Below are 20,690 nucleotides of genomic sequence, written 5' to 3'. Positions count from 1 at the left end.
AACAAGAAGTGTTTGTAATTACGTGAATTAGCTGTCAAATATGTAGCTTATCTCCCAATATAATAACAAATTCAGAGCAGCTGAGAAGTAAATTAGTTACATTTCACACAACATCTCTACAGTCTTTCTTCACCAACTTTCCTTTTTACATCGTTTTTTTGTTTGTGTGCGTGTGCTTTTATTGCCCTAGGGCAGCCTAAAGGTCTTGAGATATAGATACATCAATACTAGTTAGCAGGTTGATCAATCCAGCTGCTCAACCAACTATCATCTTCGGACAAGTCTGTAAGGAAGTGTGGTATTTTTGCAGTTATTCGCTATACGTATATCTAGCGCCCTGTCACTTCAGATTTCCGTCTTGAACAGCATTTCATGCTTTAGGTTGACTTTTCCTCTTGTGCAATCACTAAGCCAGTATGAATGTGAATCAATAGCGAATCACATAAGACTAAGTAACGAGGAACTTACCAATTCATCCATTATTACAACAGGATGAGATGTCTTCCCAGGATAGTGTTTTATTAACAGAGATAGGTCTGGCCTTTGTCTGATATCAAAATCACTGCTACTAGCGCCAATTAAAAGACAATTAAACATAGTTTTCTCGTGGAACCTCTGCTCTCAGTCCATATTAGACATTTAAAGATCTCCCCTCACTTAGGCTACTATCCTCGAGCATATTATGATCTTATTTTTTAAGGAATTTAACGGCCCGAGGATTCATGATCAGTAGGGATTTTCTAATAATTACAAATGAGGGTGTTAAGTAGCATATTTTTTAGGCAGACATAGTTTTCTGCCCCACTGATCTCCTTTCTATTATAACCTTGTGCGCACACAGCATGCCAACTAAGCTGTAATACAGTAAACACTTTGAATCTTGTCTCCCTCCATTTTATCCACTGTCAGTCTTCCATGCATCATGCACTATCTGGATGTATCTTATATTGTATATGTGCCGTGTATGCTGATGCTTTATTCTAATGTGTGCATGAATCCATCTGTTCACTTCTGATTCCCTCTTTTCCTAACCTCCCTTCTCCTCTGCCTTCCTGTTAATTGATATGGTAGATGCAATACACTGGAATGCATAATGTAAAAGGCACAGTGTCATGACATTTACTGAGTACATTTATTTTCTGAAGTGGAGAAGCATTTTGAATATTTTTTTATGACGCGGTGAGTACAGTGACCTTGTTCGGTCTGTTCATCAGTTCTGCATTACAATGAATAATGCAGTTTACAGAACATGCAATGCAATATGAGCTGCGGATGCAAACACAATTTCGTGTCTGTGAAGATTTGAAGCTTAGATTCATATTTTTTGTTTTAAATAAGAGCTTATTGGTTTGCAAGGCTGCATATTTAGTCATTGCATCAGTTATTGGAAAAAGGTAAAATAATTGTAAACCGCAGCTTATGCAAAAGTGAAAAATAGTTTTAAGATTATATAATTTAATTTTTAAATATTTCTTTGACTTTGTTACACAAAAAAGGGTTTTATGCATTCTTTCAAAATTGAAATAATAATAATTGCCAGTTTTGTTTTTCTTCGGCACAGCAAAATGATAACTGTGGTATAAATGAGCCCAGTTAGAGATTTGGACAATGAATCAATAGGCTCATTATAAAGTGATGGGCAACATTCATCCATTCACTCCATCCTGTTCAGGGTCAGGGTTGGAGTTATCCCAGTTGTCTTCTGGTGAAAAGGGGTGGTCGGGAACGCCTTGGTTGGGTCTCCAGTTCATCACAGAGCCACACAGAGGCAGAAAAACAACCCTGGACAATCACTCCTAGAGTCAATTTAGAATCATCAATTAACCTGATATGCCAGTTTTCAAAGTGTGGGGAGGATACCGGAGTACCCGAAGAAAACCCACGAAGACATGGGCAAAATGTACTAACTCCACACAGCAATTTAAACCAGGACCTTTTGACTCATTTGTTACGTAAACAGTATTGAACTGAACATTTCACTAGGATGAAGTTTCAAACAGAATACATTCTTGTAGTAGGCTGTAGAGCTTTACATGAATAAACAGACGTAGACGGGAAACCAAACTCTCACACGCACATAAATACATGCAGAGTGCTTCCGACTCCAGAGGATTCTTGACTGAATCCACATTTCACTCAATACATTGTGGAAGGGTTGAATGTTAACTGCCTTTCCTTTTGCTGGAAAAAGGTTCTCTGACAATAGATGGGCCTTGGAGTTAAATATCAGAAAGGTCAGGATGTGGAAAGGGACTTGGTGAAATGTGAAATGTTGCAGCCTTGACAATTTAGAGCTGTTATATTCAGTCTCTGATACTCCGGTGGCCATTTCTCTTTTTTTCAGTGTCTGGATTTTGTCCTGAGTCTTTGAGTTCTTCTCTCTCCTCTGTGTCTTTCTGTCTGTCTGTCCGTCCTCATCTCTCTCAATCTGTCTCCCAGCACAGAGGTTAAGAAACAGCTTGGGAGAGGCACATGAGAGAATGGTGGAGAAAGTAGCTAAAAGGTTAAGGAGGCTGTAATCCCGCAGTAAAGGACAGCCAAAACTCACACTGCGCTTCAGCTGTTCCCAACGTAAAAAATAAAAATAAAATGCAGTCAAGTTGCCTTTCAGTGTGCCCTTTGCTTGATAACGGAGAGACAATTTACCAGAAGCTGCAGGCTCCTGACAACTGAGGGAACCAAACACACCGGTTCCGGTGGCAGTTTTTGGTGACAACGGACTGAAAAGTGTGATGGAGCACCGGCAATAGCAGCAACGCCAAAGATCGCAACCACAGACATTCAAACACCGCAGGATTTTAAAATATTTTGGAATCTGATTTACAAATGTTTTATAAGAAAAAAAAGCTTCTTAGATCTCTAGGATATAAGTTAGAATTTTTTGTGAGAAATGCTTGCTGACAAGGAGAGTCCACAGGGTACACTTAACCTCTTTATCTCTGAAAACCCACTGACAGGTGCATTAATCCAAATGTATGACAAGTGTCAAATAAATGTTCTTTATTTTTTAAGATATCAAATACGACAGGGTGATTTTTTTTTATTTTGATTTTTTTTAGAGAAAGTGTACATCATGCAGCAAAGCATGCACACAGATGTAAAAAAAAAAAAGTATTCTATGGAAAGGGAAACTTAAGGGTCTGAAGAAACCAGTGGTTTTTGAACAAGAGATAAGTGACAAATTGTGTTTTCCTCATTAAACGGGCTTCCGAACTCCACAAGCTGCGTCCACCATTCCTTTTAATTTGGGATAAACAAAGAAGGGAACAGATTGATTGAACTGACCGTGGAGGCTGGACAGCGTAGCAGCAGGAGCCCTCTGAATAGATGAATGGGAACTTCCTGCTTTGGTCACGTCTTGCATGTCAAGTCAGTGTGATTAGATCTGCCTGCTAAGGCCTTTCCTCACCGTGGTCCCAGAAAAAAATAATAGAATGGGATGCTAGGAATAATTTTCCGTAAAATAAAAAGGTTGGTGGTGGCTGTATGGGGGACCTGCTCTGTTTTCAAATCACATATTCCACTTGTTGTTCTTGTTTTCTTGGAAAGTTTTAGCCCCTGTCTGCTTGGCGTACAGATTTCCTCTGCAGCAGTCGGGGAGCGGCCCCTCCCTCCCCGAGGCAGAGCTGAGTCGGCCAACCAACGGGATTAGCATGGTGTGTTACTGTCTGCCATGGCCCTGACACAGTCTAACCAGGATTGGGACTCTTCTGAGGTTTTCACAGCTCTCTAACATCTGGAGGTCACGTGGAAAGAAGCAAATATGTCCAGTGTTTCTGCTGGCGTAAGTTAATCTAAAGGTTTGGCAGCTGATGGGTACGTTCAGCACTGGCACTGAGCTGCGTAATAAACGGCAGCCCGCTGCCTGTGAGGGCTGCATGGGAATGATAGTTGAGAAGTCCAAATCAAGCCAAAACATACAAGAGATTCTGCTGCACTTATCTCAAATAGACTCATGATGAGGGATGAATTTAGGAGGCAGGAAGGTCGATCTCGGAGTGTCTCTCAGAAGCACTGTTACTCAGCGAGATCAGTGAGAGGGTCTCTAAGGACAGGTTTTACAAGCAAGTTACAAGCAGTGAAAGAGACATGCTGTAAAACCCTGCAGAAAGCGATGTTCATATTATATAAACAGGATGCATGCGCTGCACTGAGTGCATATTATCACCAAATTCTCCCTCAGTGACAGTCTCATCAAAAGGATGGGATTTCACTGATTGTTTTTAAAGTTAGTCAGTCAATTTAACAATGTAAACCTCTTTTAAAGAGAAAGACTAACCCAGAATGGGTTTGTCCTGTAAAGAATTGACCCATCTTGAGCCAATCTAGCACTCTAAGGCTGAGTAGTGCTTAGCTGAGCCCCTGCACATCATTACTCCTCTCTTCACTCCATTCACTCAGAGCAGAGAAAAAGCCTGAGTGATATAACCAAGGCTCCAGTGTCTCCAGCTCTGACACTACTCCATGCTCTATGTTCTTGCTGGACGGCCACCTTGTAGGGACAGAGTAGCGGGCAGCGATGCTGATGTTGCACTTTAGATCCTATGACCTTGACCACTAAATGCTGGGAGATCACGGGTAGGTGATGGGACATAAGCAAAAGAATAGGTCACTTGTCTTTGAATAACATTTTTTGCTATAGTGGACATAATCGCTACTGAATCTATTCAGTAAAAAACAACAGAACATTAAGATTCTTGATATACTGTATATAAATGCAAAAAAATATATATGTGTTGTGTGTGGGTGCATTTATTTATCTGCATTCATTAAATGTACTAATTTATTTGGCCACATCCTGCAACAAATGTGCATGTCTGCTTCGGTCACAACTGCAAAAAGTTGTTGAGCAACAATCCTGCCAGATCTTTATGAAGAAATAAAGATAATCTGTAACTTTACCAGTTTACTGACTTTAAAACTAGTTAATACAGTTGATATTTGCACTGAATATGCACAGTGTGGATGACTCTGCGTTATACAGGTTGAAATTATAAACAAACAAGAAAAGAAAAAAACACCACCTTGTGTGTCTACATGTTATACAGATAGGTGACAAATCAAAATACCAGTTTAAGCCGAGAGCAGATCTACTGTTGAATCTGCTGTGCTGTGAGAAGGCTGTTACCAGAATGGTTTGGATTTATTTGTTCTCCATGGGTAAGTGATTCCCCATGAACTTTGATTTGACATTTCTGTCTTGACCAGTGTGTAAATGTCCCCGTCAATAGTGCACAAGGGGTCACGAAATGATTTAGAATTTCATGGACTTTATTATGAAGCAAAAATATGACATACGTATAATGTTTTGGAGCACACAATAATCCTACACCAAATGCTGCCTATAATGATTTTGGATCGTTCTCAACAGCCGTAATCAAACCCCTCACTAAGGGAACCTTATGAAGTAATGCCGTAGAATTTGACGCCAAAGTGTCTTGAAGCTAATAAGGTGCATACGGTAACCTCTAACCTTAACTTAAGGTTGTTAAACCTGTCACCAGTCTGTATGTGTGATACAGACACAAACACATGTATACACACACACACACACACACACACACACACACACACACACACACACACACACACACACACACACACACACACACACACACACACACACACACACACACACACTGGGTACAGTTGTAAAAAGGGACACTCTGAAACAAAGACAAAAAAAACATCTTACCAGGTCTTACACCTCAGGTATACACATGACACATTATCCTATTATGTATTTAACAAAAACTAAGGCAACATGCAGAAGGAATGTGTGAAAGACTAAGTTCATCCCATGACTCGTACAACCCATTTTAGCGTGAATAACTTGATTTAATAGTTTTGCTGTATGACTCTCATGTTGTCCTGGAGGACTTCTGACCTGATTTTCTTTACAATGCTGCTTCAGTTAATTGATGTATTCACTTATGCACGGCACTATTACGGTCTCACTACAGGGTTGCACTTGGAGTGGGACATTGGACCACCTCCATTCTTCTCTTCCTCAGGTATTATGTTGTAGATTTGATGGTATGTTTAGGATCGTAGTATTATTGCATAACCCAATCTCAGCCAAGCTTTTGCCATCAGACAAATTATCCCACATTTAACTTGATGGTTGGACTGAAGTGTTTCTGCTGATGTGTCTCACTTTCACCAAATGTAACACTCTGCATTATAACCTCTTATGTCCCAAGAACATTTTTCCAGAAGTCATGTTCAGAGGAAACCTCGCAGACCCAAACCTTACTGCCATGTTCTTTTTAAAAGGATGCTTTCTTATGGCAATCCTTCCAAACAAGCTATACTTTTGACGTCCTTTTTTAACTTTGCTGTCAGAAACTTGACATTTAACATGTTACATTTTCTTTTCTTCTTCCTCCTTATTTTAGTTTTCTGAATATTGAACAGTTTGACTCTCAGGTAACCTTGCTAGAATGTCTACTTTTTGGAAAAACAGATTGGTATGCACCAAATTCTTAAAAAATGGCCTCATAACTCCCACATCTATAGGCAGCAGCAGTTGCTTCTCTAAGATCATTGCTGATGTCTTTCCTCTTTGGGATTGTGTTAACACAAACCCAAGTTCTTCAAGAGCTTGCCTTTTTTCCCCCTTTTTTTAACATGTGCTCACACCTGCTGAGGATTAATTAATCAAGTATATTTGATTGGCAGCATATGGCTGATACTTAACTTCTTAATTGCTATGGAACCGCTTTAAGGGTATACTTAGTTTTTCCACATACTGCTTCCACATGTTGCTTCAGAGGAAAAATAACTTAACATAAGCCATGATTAGCAGAACACTTAAAAAAGTGCAAAAAATAAAAGGAAAATAAAACAACTTTGAATTTACAGTAACAGAGAAGCTACGGAGCAACCTCTTCACAATAACATGTCAGAAAACCAACATATGAAACTCATGATAAACCATTTTCTCATTACAAAACCTTAGAAAGATAATTGAAAAATTCCAGCTGGGAGGGGAATATTAAATAGATATTTCTGTGCATATTCCACATCTGGGACTAATTCAGAAGCAGAAGTGCCTGAAGGGCCAGTCTGTCTCAAACAAAATTGGTTTACCAAAGCAGAAGGTACAGATTTACATAGCGAGGGCAATCGTTGCCTCTTGCCTCTGTGGAAATCAACAGCAGAGGTCTACCAACTAAAAATGATTCTTTACTGTGACACGAGACTCGCTCAGGATCATAATCTTAAAAATTACAGTTGCCTTCAGGCACACAGAAAATTAACCTTCTTTGGTTAGTCCTGGTGATTTGTCTGTTGCTAATGAAACTAGCTTGCGCTTGAGAAATTTCTGTACGGATGAAAGTTGCTATTCGAATAAAATCTCTCCAACCTATAATCTGAACAATAAGGAGTTAGAAATTTGCGAGACAGCCTGGCATCCAGGTTTTTCAGTTTAAGTTAGATCAAAGGTTCAGGCCTTGGCACTTTCAGCGTTTGTATTTCATAATTGCTCTCAATGAGCTGCTGGCGCAACAGCTTTTAAAGCAGGATGAAACATACTTTTGTATATCAAGGAAAATGTTACTTTGTTCGAAGTAGTACTCGTGCTTCTGACTTAATCAATAATTGTCTTACTTTAAATAAAGAAAAATATATATATATATGTGAACAATCGACACAATGTTGTTAAAAATCTCACCACAGACATTAAAATCTATTTTTCCATTATTTATTCAAGGACTTGCTTTGTCACCCCTTGACTTGAATGTTCTCTGTAAAACAATATTACAGCATGTACACACACTCGCATACACACACACGGAGACACACATGCCATAACACTGCACTCACTCATTTCTCACGCTTACGTCATGGTCGATCTCACAAGTCCCATAATCATCCCAATTAGCAGTTTGATTTTGGAGTTGGTGGATGGTGATATTGGCGGCTTTGGAAGGAAGCATCCCATCTCTCACTTCACTCTTTCACTCTTTCAAATCCTTCCCTTTCGCTCCATGTTGGCACTCTTTTCTCTTTTTTTTTTACATACCTCCTTTTCTACATATTTTCTTGTTGGGTTTCCTCGCACATTCCTTGGATATTCTTTTGACTGTAAAATGAATGAAAAAACTACAAAATAACAGAGCGCTCTGGAAGAAATCCAATGTGACATGCAACAGCTGAGACTGAGTCAGACCCCATCTTCTCCTTTTTTCCCACCTCCTCCCACCCTCCCAGTCTTCATCAACAACAAGAACAACAGAGGACCTGTTGAGTAAGTATCTGGGGTGTTGCTGCAGAAATATTCCAGGATGGTGGAATGAATTTGCTGCACCTTGAGACACAAGAAGCCCATATTCACATGCACTTCTATTTAAGACCCATTATAGCCACACAGAAAGGTTAGATTTTGATTTTTGTTATATATATATATATATATATATACACATATATATATACATATATATATATAAAATAAATTGTTACTTGACGTTGCTCTTAAGAATTTTGGAGCACTCAACATTTCAACCCCAATTTTCCTGTGTGGCTTTTCTTAAAGTGGGGGCATTTAAAGAGTCAATATTAAGAAATCCAAAACTTTGAGGACTATTAATCTCCATAAAGCCAATCTGAATTTGTCTTTTGCACAAAACCTGGTCTATTATTGCATTTTGTGCAAGACAAACTGAATAAAGAAGGAAGAGTAAAGGGTCTTACATAGGTCAGGCTGAAGCCACAGGCCTCTCATGTACCAGACAGAATATTTCACCAACCCTACAGGAGATCATTCACTTATGAGGCAGGCTACTATCGCTAAAATCCCCAGAACAGTCAAGACAGTGAGGGTAGAAAGGTGCGCCAAGTATTTCCAATTTGTCTCTTGCAGGATGAGATTTCATTTGTTTTTGTTTTTTTTTGTGTTTTTTTTTATTGAACCTTATTAGGAAGTTATTTCATCAAAAGAGGAACTTCTAACAGTGGCATGGAAGGGGAGAGTTGATGAAAAGACTAAATGAAAGTTCTAGACTAGATGGAAGGTTGAGATGAAGGACACGGACACAGCATGCTCCAGACAACAGGTCATGCTCTGCGCAAAAAACAAAAATGACACAAAGTTTTAGAGAAAAGACAGGAGTGGGAAGCAGAGACAGGAGAAGAGAGGAGAAGAGGTTTTCCTTCATACGCGACACACTCACCATCCTCTGTTGGAACATAGATGTTTAGGTAAAGACAATCCTCATGTTGATCCTGTATGTATGTGGTAACTATATCCAGGTTGAAGGTGAACCAGATTGGCATCATGATCTCTGGCACAGCATTGTGTATATTTTGGGGGCAGACGGGAGCAAAGTGGGTGGCGTTCTTGATCCCTGACCAGGAAGAAGGAGGCTCCGGGGGCATGAAGCGTTTCTCTCCCACAGGTGGGGCCGCGTACGGGACCCCCAGATACTGGTCGACCGGCCCCAGGATCTCACTGGGCAGGGGCACTCTAACCCCTCGGAGTTTCCCATACTGCGTGTTCACAGTGGGGTGGTAGTGTTGACCTCTCCCCGCCAAAAAGCACCAGCAAAAACTCAACACCCACAAAGACACGCTGAAACTCGTGCACTTGTGGATGCCGTGGCAGTTCTGTGAAGGGAAACGGTTTCTCCTTGGAGAAAACCACATGGTCCCTGTGAGCGAGAGCGAGTGCAGGTGACCAACATACAAGCCGGGGCACGCCCCTCAGCAAACACGCAGGCTTGCCACTAAGCCCTGTACTCTGGCTTCCTGAGGGACAGTCATCAGCTGTGATATTGAAGCCCACCAGCCGAAACAGTGACAGTCGCCCGAGTCCTCTCTGCAGCAAGGTCCTCACTCACTGTCCTCTCTGCGCTTGTCAGATCTCCTATCCAGTGCTGCAAAGGAAGAGGACAGGAAAATTAATGACAGTTCCTTGACAACCCACCATTTTTCGTCAGTCATTTTTATTGACTAGTGGAGTCCTTTTCTGTCATGACATAAAGCAGCTCACATAAACATGACAGAGCTCTCAGTGCTATCATCAATCTGTACCGCAATTAACTGTAGAGCATCTTCTCAAGATGTGCCTAATGATGCTAATAGGACAATTGAAATGGAAAAGGCATCAACTGTCAGCAGGTAATTATTCTCTGCTTTAATGGCTGATGTTTATATTATCAGTGATGGAATAGCAATACATGTATTTACAGGCAATGCAGCACTTAAACCATGCTGCAGAAGTAGCTCACAGAACCATAATAACACGTTATGAATTTCATGTCCTGTTCGATGTCATGGGTCATTTGTCCTTCATCCCCCTTTGGTGTAAAAATGAACATGTTGGAAATTAAATTTCATCTGTCGTCTTTGCTCTTACGAGCAATCACACTCTGGGATGAACAGGAGAGCGGGCCGAGGGAGATGTAGCTGCAGGCTGCACAGGTGCCTTCCCTGACAGTTCTCTACAGTAAATGCTAATCAACAATCTCAGGGTGAATCGGTGGTGCCAGGAACAACACCTCCCATACTGCCTGATCAATTTTCAATTTCTGTGGCTTAGGCTCTGCCTGGTATGCCTACTGCAGCTCTTGCTCTAATAACTTTGGAGAAGAAAGGGCTGCATTTGGGGGAGGATATTGCATTCCAAAATGACTGTGTAAATGATTTATAATGTATCAACAGCCGTTGGAGAGCCCCTAACCAGTGAGAGAAAGCAATCCTGACGTTCCTGGAGGGGCTGTTATCGCAAAACAGCTATTCTGATCTGCTGCAGCTCTGGATCAGCAGATTACCTGCTGGTGGAATATATGAGCTTAGTTGGGCATCAAAGCCCTCATTTCATATACAGTGCATTCATATATTTTGTTAGCACTGCAGATGAGCTCAACTTCAGGGATACGTGAGTAAATGGAATATTTAAGGTGAACAGCACTGCTAAGAGACTCCTGGAGCTGCTACGTTACAGTACATGAAAAAATACCCATATCCAATCTAGGGACTAAAAGGCATGAATTGCTGGGGGCCAAAGGCTGGCAAAGGATTCAGAGAAGTCAAACTGACAGAGCTCCCAGGGATCTGCTCAGTGGGATTCCTGTAGCAGAGCCCAAAAATCCTCAGACTTTGCTGCCACATCCTCTTGTTCAAAGGTATTAGGAATTATATTTCATTTCTTCCTATCTTTGTACATTAAATGCACATAACATACCCAATAAAACAGCATTTCTATGCTTTGCTAAAGTGAAAACACTTAATGAGAACATAGCTTAATTAAGATAAGACCCTCAAAACCCTACACTCAAAGTCGCTGCCATTAATGCAAAAGCCTGACATTAATTACCACCAACATAAATATTATGTTGTTCCATTTTTCAAATAAGGTGAAAAGTGAATACAATGTTTGAAAATATTTCAACCCTATTAAAGGCATAATTCATAATGGCATAAAAACGAGTCCCTTAAAAAGATGTGTGCTCATTTTAGAGACGGTGCTAAAATCTCCACATCTGCACAATGTAGATTTGACCTTAAAAGGCCAACAAAGGCACAATTTTTGAAGACTGCTTACAGATACAACCCTGGATCTTGAATTAGGGCTGCAACGATTAGTCAACGTTGTTGACAAAAATCGATAATCAAAATTGTCGACAATGGAATTGTCTGGCAACAATTGTTGCCAGACTTGTTTTTCCAATGGAGTGAGACATCTCACTTCAATACAATCTTTGCCGAGAGTTGCGCATGCACAATAGCATCTCTGCTGAGCGGTAGTGGGTAAAACACGATGGCGTCCTGTACAGCAGCTGCACATAATAAAACTTCAAAAGTTTGGGAGCATTTTAGCCTTGATACGGCGAATAAAAAGATTACTTGCAAAGTTTGCAAAGCCGACCTTGCTTTTCACGGGAGGACGTCGGTAATGCACGAGCATTTGAAGAGAATGCACGTTGGAGTGTTGAACGAAACGGACTCGCCTTGGTAAGATATTAAGCTTATTTTGGCTTTAAAAGAGAGCTTTAACGTTATGCCCGACTGTGCCTGACAAAAGTATTTCAAATTAATCTTAGAAGAGAGACACGGGATTGGGACCGCAGTCGGTCAGCAACATTCTCTCCCTCCACAGCAATGTAATGGCCAAGCGATTCATTTGCTAAATTAATTTGTTTCATTCGTTAACTTTGTTTATTTCATGTTATTTATTAGTGTTATTTGAGCCACTCACAGCCTACTCTCGTTGGCATAACCTCAATCATAATTGATGCGTGCGCGAAAGGCGAAAAAGCTTGTGTGATGATGACAATGATGGATTTGCATCTAACTTTCGGTCAGGTGGCCTATGAACTGTCAATTATCCATCAAGCTCCACAATGATCATGTTAATGTTAAATCAGATAAATTTGTCTGGGACATTTCTATTGCGGGATGGGAGAAGACACAAAATCAATGCATCTCTGTTATTGTGCGAGTGAGCGGAGTGGCCTAGTGGTTGGGGCTTCGGGCTCATGATCCGAAGGTTGTGGGTTCGTCACTTTGTGCATCCTTGGGAAAGATGCTTTACTCTCGGCTTTCCTCATTCACCCAGGTGTATGAATGGGTACCTAGCTTTGCTAGGGGAAGTATCCAGCTATAGACTAGCGTCCTATCCTGGGGGTGGTTACCACCTGTTCGTTTGCGCCACAGAAACCGGAGATAAACACCGGCTCTATGGGCCACAAGGCTTGAAAAGGACATACTACATACTCTGTTATTGTGCGACGTGCGGGCATAAATTCTCTGAGTTTTGCAGGAGCGGGCGGGAGGGGATATAAACGTTGCGGGTGCAGGCGGTAATGGTCAGAAATGCAGCGGGAGCGGGCAGGAGCAGGATGAAGAAAACGTGCAGGGCTCTAGTACCCATCTTTCTTGTGTTTATTATCATTTGCCACATAATTAAAGAAACCTCATACTAAATTTAAAAAAAATTACTAATTATCCAAATAGTCGACTAATTATTTCAATAGTCGGTGACTAGTCGACTATTAAAATAGTCGTTAGTTGCAGCCCTATCTTGAATCTCTCTTCAGTTCAAGTGCCGTGTTTATAGGTCTTACAGTGTGAATCACAGAAGAAAAGCAGTTTAGAAAAAAGTAGAAAAAGCTGAAGAAATAAGTCTTGATTTCCCTATTGATTTATTGCCCTTGTATTCTACACCACACAAGAACATATCCACACCTCTGCACACGTCCAGACCACTGTTCTCTGTTAATTACAGCGTGTGTTGGCAAGCTCAGGCTCTTGCTATTCAGACGTGCACAAAAGACAAAGATGGCTGAGTGACTGGTCCAAGGAAAGGCAATGAGGAATTGTGTTATCTTTACAGAATATAAATTGCTGATATTCATCTTAATGTTTAGACGTTAGAAAATCACATAGCAACTTTAATGCCACATTTGAGCTGGGTTTATTCTTTAAAATGGCGAATTATCCACATTTAAAAGGTACTTTTTGAGTCTTGTTGGCCACTCACAGCCCTTTTACACTACAAGTCATATTAACTCAGAACACAGATGCAAATGAGTAGTCCAGTGATCAAACTATCAACCCTCTGGTTGAGCAGATAGCTGATCGACCTTCTGATCTGACTGTTGAATAAAGCTAGACAGTAAGCTATAGCTCAAAAACTGCAACCAAAAAAATAAAATAAACTAGGTTGATGTCTCAGAAATGTCAGGATTTCATTCAACACCATTTTTGTCAATTACACAATGGAAATGTAATGTATGTTAATCAGATAATGTATTATATTATTAAAAAGTTATATCATTAACTAATATATCAGTTATGTCATTAACTATTAAGTAATAACTAACAATACTGTGCTACTAAAGCTATAAATAATAACTAATAAAAAATCAATTATCCCAGTTGGTAGCGGCTAACATTGTTGCCTCACAACAAAAAGGTTCATGGTTCAAATGCCAGCGAGGGCCTTTCTGTGTATTTGGTACGTTGCCTCATGCTTGCATGGAAGATGTGGCTTCCTCCTGCAAACAAACATCAGATTAAATGATGGCTCTAATTGTGAGTGTGAGTGGTTGTTTGTCTGAGGGGCCCTGCAATAGAATGCTGACTTGCACTGGGTTAACCCCTGCCTTTTGCCCAAAGAGAACTGGGACATGCTCCAGCAGATCCTCGTGACCCTAAATAGGAATGAGCAGGTGTAGACAATGGACGGACAGCCTTCAGTCCTTTTCTGATGTTTTTTTTTTCTTGTTTGTTTGATAACGTTGCTTCCTTTAAACATCTACATTTCAGAGCTTTTCAAGATTGGTATAAAAAATTGTGAGCTCAATTTTACGGGACTCTGAAAAGTCAAAACAATCTGTAGACATTTCAAAGGGTCTTTGCAGCCTGTCCCTTCTGTAACACTGTCAGATATAAATCAATTATATATTAATATATTGCTGTATATTATATAAAGAAATAATCCTCTGGTGGAAAATTCCACATTTAATTGACTTAAATTGGAAGAAGGTCAGTAATTTGTCATCAAAAACAGAACATTCCACAGAGCCCGTGTCTTTCAGGAATAGAAATATGGAGGGCCAAAACAATCCGTCACAGGCAGCATGGCCAAACACTTCAACAACTTGAGAAAGGGGTTTCTTAATGCACAATTGAAATTAAGTGGGGATTTAACTGTCAATAGTACATAATCTAACTAAATGACTAAGATAATTCATAGAAATGTATATTCACAACTTAGAGAAGCGGCAGGAAACCAATACTGAATGTTGGTCTTGCATTCCCTTAGGCTATGCTATATTAAAAACATCCTTATTCTGTATTGGAAATCACTGCAAAGGCTCAAGACCACTTCTGAAAATTATCATCAGTGAATACTGTCATCACAAATGCAGGTAAAAATCTCTAATATGCAAATAAAAAGGCATATATTAATAAAATCCAGACATGCTCTATCTTCTCTGGTCTCGAGCTCAGTTAGGAAGGGCTGAGGCAAAGGAGAAATATCTCCTGGGGTTTGATAAATCAAAAATTGAAATTCTTTGAGGAAAAAGCAACTTCCTCCAGGCTAAAGAGAAGAGGAACCATCACATTTGTTATCAGCTCACAGTTCAAAAACTAGCATCTGTGATGGTGAGGGGAGTGCATTAGCACATGAATAACTTCAATTTCTGTGAAGGTATGATTAATGCTGAATGATATATACTGTTGTTAGAGCAACATTTTCTGCCATCTAAATAATGTATTTTTCAGAGATGCCATTGATTAGTTCAAGAAGCCAATGCCAAACATCATTCTGCACAACTTAAAAAAGCATGGCTCCTTGTCGGCGTCTGAGTGCTACTCAGACCCGTCACCTAAAAACATGTGGTCCATTATGACAGGACAAAAGAGACAAAAATGGCCCTGAGCCATGGGGCAGCTCAATTTTATATAAATCAAGAACGACAAATCAATTTGATTTCAAAGCTGCACCAATTAGTCAGCTCAGCTTCCAACACTTCCAAAGTTGTTGCAACACAGATGTGAAACGATTTCCTGTCGCAATTTTTTTTGAAAAACGTCTCAAAAACAATCTGAAAAACAATCATTGTTTTTGACTTTGGTATGTTGTCAGCATTCCAATAATTTGGGAAATTGGCTTGCTCCCACAGTCCAAACACGTGTGTGTTAGCCAAGAAATCTTAACATACCGCTGGCAAATTTAAATTGCATCGCAGGTATATCTACCCACCATCCGTTAGAGCTCATTAAATATGCCCACAAGTCATGGGAAGGCTGCAGCTCAGAAATAATGGCCATTTGAATCGGTTTTGGTGTTGACAGTAAAAGATCCTGACTTTTTCTTGGAAAACTAAACAGAAGACAACACTTAAATCATTCCTTTGCAAAGATGCATAGTATTTGCTGTTTTGCTGACAGGCTAAGGCAAAAGTTTGATTTACTCGTCTACACAACACACTCTCCCAGTGACATGTTATCTCTGAATATTTCACCTTATTTGTTGCTCTGATTGGACGTAGCGCTAACCAACTGCGTGAAATAGCAGTTTAATAAGCAACTTTGAACTGGGAGGCCCTATGGCTTGTTTCAAAACCCTACACCTTTCTAGATGTAGGATGTGAAACCAGGGTCAGTGTATGTGGTTGTTTGTCTCTGTTTGGCCCTGCTCATGACCTGTCCAGAGTGTATCCCTGTCCGATGAGAACTTAGCTCCAGCAGATCCCTGGGGCCCTGAATAGGAATCAGTAGTTACCGTTAAAGGATTAATGGGGATGCATATCAAGCTATAGGCATATAACCTACATGGCCATTTAAATCTGAGATGTGATATATTTCCTTAGCTGCCTGTAGGGACACTAAGCTTGGGTCATATTTTGCCCATAAGGACTTATTGTGTTATATGTCAGGAACAATCACTGGAAACCTTTCTTAATAAAACAAAAATATAAGTAACCATCTGAAACAAAACAGCTATTATGTGTAAGTAAATGACCATTTACTGATTTGCAATTCTGTTTTTTATTAGAGAATTACAATGCCGACATAATCACATAATATAATCTCAGCATGCCACGAGCAGATAACACTCTCAGGCACCAGTACATCACCTATGCTAATGCTCCGGTTTACTTCAGCTGAAAGACTGCGATGAAGAAAAAAATGCCAAAAACCTCTGCTATGTGAAAACACTTTAAATTGAGAGATGAGAAGACAAAGTCAGTCTGGCAAACAGGCCCTTGTAATCTCACCTAGCATGGCAGCACAACTGCATCAAATTGAAAATCAGTTCAACCCAATAAGCTACTTCAATGCTATCAGGAACAGTGTAAACAAACAGCTAGCTGGCACACTAACGCTGCTTCAGTTGCCACGTAAAACAGTCGTAGCAAACACTGACTCTCTTGTTGGCTTAGGAGTAATGTAATTAAATGTAGTAAATGTAATAGTTAAGAGTTCCTAGAAACATGCTTTTACATTGCTATGCAAGTCCAAATCTGACAGGACCAGAACCTGCTGCGCTGCGTAATCTAGTTTGCTGTAGTCAGTTGTAAATGCCACCCATCCCATATCCCATAAAATAGTATCCTGACCAAACCTAGAAAACACCAAGGGGTGAGGCCAGCACTTTTCCAAAACAGTTTCAAGTCCAATAAAACTCTATCACACTTGAGCTTTATGAATTCTGAATGTTGGGAGCTCCAAATATTGATCCTCTGAACAGTAAAAGATGTGGGTCTTCATATATTTCCACGATGAATCTATAAATATACAAGTTTATATACGCTTGGTGTTCCATTATAGCTTTAAATGATATAATTTCTGTTCAGATCTACAGCAACAGCAGCAACGTGCATGCGATAACGCTAATCCCACTCAAGATAAAATACGTCGGTCAAACTTTTTTAATCAGGACATACCAAGGACATAAGGCATTGTGATGGAGTGTGTGTGTTTAGAGGACATGCGGCACAGAGGACTTCATCAGTCTATTCTCCAGCACCATCTCAGAGGTCCTCTCTGCTTTGATCTCTCTACCTGCTGAAGCATTGCCAAGGGAGGAACAGCGAGAGGGAGAGACCGCATGAGTTCTCCCTCATCATCCCAGAAATATTGATTGTCTCATCACCGTGGCCTTGCAGCCCATAATAAATACAACTGGGGTGATAGAAGCTGGGGATGGGGAGGGAGGAGGAGAGAGAGGCACTGTGCTGACTCTAAGTCAGGTTATTAGGCCTTAATGCAGGACGGCACTCCACCATGTACATGCCATTAAACATCCTCCTCCTCAATTCTGTTGGCTCTGATTAATGGGACATGTTAAATTTTGTTAATCCAGTTCTTATTCATCATTATTTAAAATGACCCCACCAGAGAAACACGTGAGTTGTTTCCTTATTGATTCCATAGAACACATGAGTTCCATTCCTCCTTATTTCAGCCCAAGCCTATGTCATACTTACATGAACCTTTGTTCTCCCACAGAAGAGAGATCTCTGCACTGCAATAAAAGTCAGAGCACAGAGCCAAATGTACTCCCACACCCCCAACGTCCCTTAGAGAGAGGCTGAATGGACTCTGATATAAAAAATAGCAACCAATAAGAGTTCTGAGCAGATGTAGCATCTGACTCTCCACACTCTGTTATTATAGTAACAAGTCTGCAACAAAAGCATTCACAAAACTGCATTAGTCCTCGGGAACATGGAACTTCAAAAGAAGCAGGACATCCTGACCTGAGAGTGTAATCACTGAATGCAGCTGAGTCTGGGCCTGTTACACTCTTACCAGGACAGAATGCATCATTATCAGAGAGGATATGAGACATGAAGCTGGAGAAGAAAAAAAAACAGCTCAAAAACTGAAATGAAAAAAAAAAAAAAAAGCAATGTACTCAGTCACATACTGTGCTGATTTAAATGTAAGAGGCTGAGGGAAAAATTTAATTTGATGTCTTCAGCCCCCAGTTGTGCTCTGGAAAAACACCCATCTATATCAATGCAGAGCCTCCATTTTGAGGCAAGCTTTGCTTATGAGACAACGGCCCTCTGGTGCCTGTGTACCACTAAATAATATGAGAAACACGTCTGTAAATTGCACGCTTATAAATGGTTATTTCAAACAGGAAATAATGTACCTCCATTCAGCAAAATCAATAGGGAATGTACGCGCATACGTACATCAGCCCTTCAAGCCACATTATTCCCATAAGCTCCTGAGCTTGATAAACAATACTATACCATATTAGATCAAGGCGATTGGCATGTTTTAGAAATAAGAATTTAAATAATATCAACGCCAAACTCCATAAGGAGCCCTTTTGAGAGGCTATGTCACTGAAACAGTGAGGAACGAAGGTCTACTCGTCCTTTCTTTTGGTTATTTCATCAGACACGGAGCGTATGCAGTCATTATTTCTTAAAAGATTTGGCAATAAATCAAGGACAAGAAGAGAAGCAGCACTTTCTAAGAACTAATTACAGTGGCGCGGCTGACACATATTCAAAAAGGCAAAAGAGGAAATAGTGAGCAATGATGATGACACTGCTGCTGTGGCCGCCTGCTAAGCCATGTGTCTCCGTCCCATCTTTTGGCCGCTGGATAAAGGCTGTCATGGGTATCATTACTGGCCAAGAAAACCCAGGGAGGTAAGCTTGGCAGGCCAAATAAAGACAGATTCCAGGTGAGTACATGTTGAGATGAATTCTGTGGCTGCACAGCAAATAAATAATGGCCTCTCTTTTAACTGCTGACAGTGCTTGAAACAACTGTTTGCTCTTTGTGACTAAAATGATAGGGACAGATTTGATCTAGAAGCCTTAAAGCTGCAAGGAGAGGCTGCTGGCCCCATTCTTATATCTATATATTGTCTCCATTTTTACTGAATGTGTGTGCATGCCTCTGAGTGTCTGATCCAATTTGGGAAACAGTACGATGCGGGAAACAATATGTAAGTTTACTAGCATATTAATCAAAGCCAGCTGACTTGTTTAAATGGAAAAAGCACCAAAGGATCTCGCATATAAAAAATGCCCCTGACAGTTCATCATCCTAACTCATATTGATCCATCCAGAGTCCCACTACACACTTCCACTGGAAAAAAAACACTCAGAGCAGCTAATCACTCAAGTAGCCCACAGGGATTCTTTTAGAAACCACAGGGGCCAGTATTGGGTTCATCTCTGATCGAGGCATATGTAAACAAATGAGGGCTTTACACATGGCACACTCATGATCGACGCTCCCACATATGCCGTGTGCGGTGTGGGATTTTGTTCTCTTGGTAGAGTCTCTATCAAAGTGCCAATGAAACTCCAAAAAGGAGCTAACCAAAGGGCAGGAGGTGAGTATGCCTTCTGGGAAGCATTCAGAAAGGACTAACTCACTTACCATAAAACAAGCCTAATTCAAATTTTAGGAGTGGTTGGTGTTACACATTTTACATGATTTATTACACATTTTCACTGGATGTCAACGTTATTACAGAAATGTGGTACTGTTAGGAATTCTGAAGAATTACTCAGTCTTTTTTTAAATAAATGGTAATTTCACCACTCTGGTCTCCTTTGAAATATATAATAAATGACAACGGCTAAATGGTTCGAACATTCATCTTTTCCAGTGGCATTGATTAGTGCATACTTCAGCTACACCCAGCCTTTTTATTTAGTTAAAAAACACCACATCCTGAATAGTTGTGAAGTTTTCTAAAAAGCAACACATTCTATTCATGTATGTTCTGTAACTGTAACATCCCTCCAACAAGGGCCACAAGGAGACAAATGCAAGGTTAAGAGGAACATTTTTTTTTTCAAATTAGAAGATTTATTAGATCATGGCTTAGAAAAAGTTAAAATGCCTAGAAAAAGTTAAAATGCCGGCATTTAATAAAGGCCTTTTATATTTTTCTAACTTCTTGAGTGCCTCGGTTTTTCTAATTTGTTTTTGAATCTTTTGGATCCCCATGCCGAAGAGCACCTGAAGTATACTCTTTTTTTACACCCAGCAGCACTCCATGCGTTTGTAGTTGCCTTAATACATACATTTCCCTCTGCATCAGCAGTATCGTCACACATGTGCAAGACAGTGTGGATGGCTTTTTCATCTTTGGTGCCCACAACCCACCAACACACCCACCCACCCACCCATCCATCCATCCATCCATCCATCCATCCATCCATCCATCCATCCATCCATCCATCCA

The 20,690-nt window shown here is 40.3% G+C and overlaps 1 protein-coding gene across 3 annotated transcripts in view; it reads right to left on the bottom strand.

The window, feature by feature from the left end:
* The window catches only part of nlgn3a (neuroligin 3a), a 159,852-nt gene that overhangs the window by 118,606 nt on the left and 20,556 nt on the right, over nucleotides 1–20,690 (bottom strand). For 2 of the 3 annotated variants that reach the window (XM_061725054.1, XM_061725055.1), the window contains exon 2: nucleotides 9,177–9,878. In XM_061725054.1, coding sequence (XP_061581038.1) covers nucleotides 9,177–9,648 — 472 coding nt within the window. In that variant the 5' untranslated portion in view covers nucleotides 9,649–9,878. Of the gene's footprint in view, nucleotides 1–8,029; nucleotides 8,146–9,176; nucleotides 9,879–20,690 lie in introns of those variants that run through there. The other variant, XM_061725056.1, reaches the window with a different exon arrangement.

The sequence above is a fragment of the Cololabis saira genome, chromosome 7, assembly GCF_033807715.1.
Source record: "Cololabis saira isolate AMF1-May2022 chromosome 7, fColSai1.1, whole genome shotgun sequence".
In the NCBI taxonomy this organism is placed as follows: domain Eukaryota; kingdom Metazoa; phylum Chordata; class Actinopteri; order Beloniformes; family Belonidae; genus Cololabis; species Cololabis saira.
The sequence above is the reverse complement of the archived record's forward strand: the minus strand, read 5'-3'. Positions and strand labels throughout refer to the sequence as shown.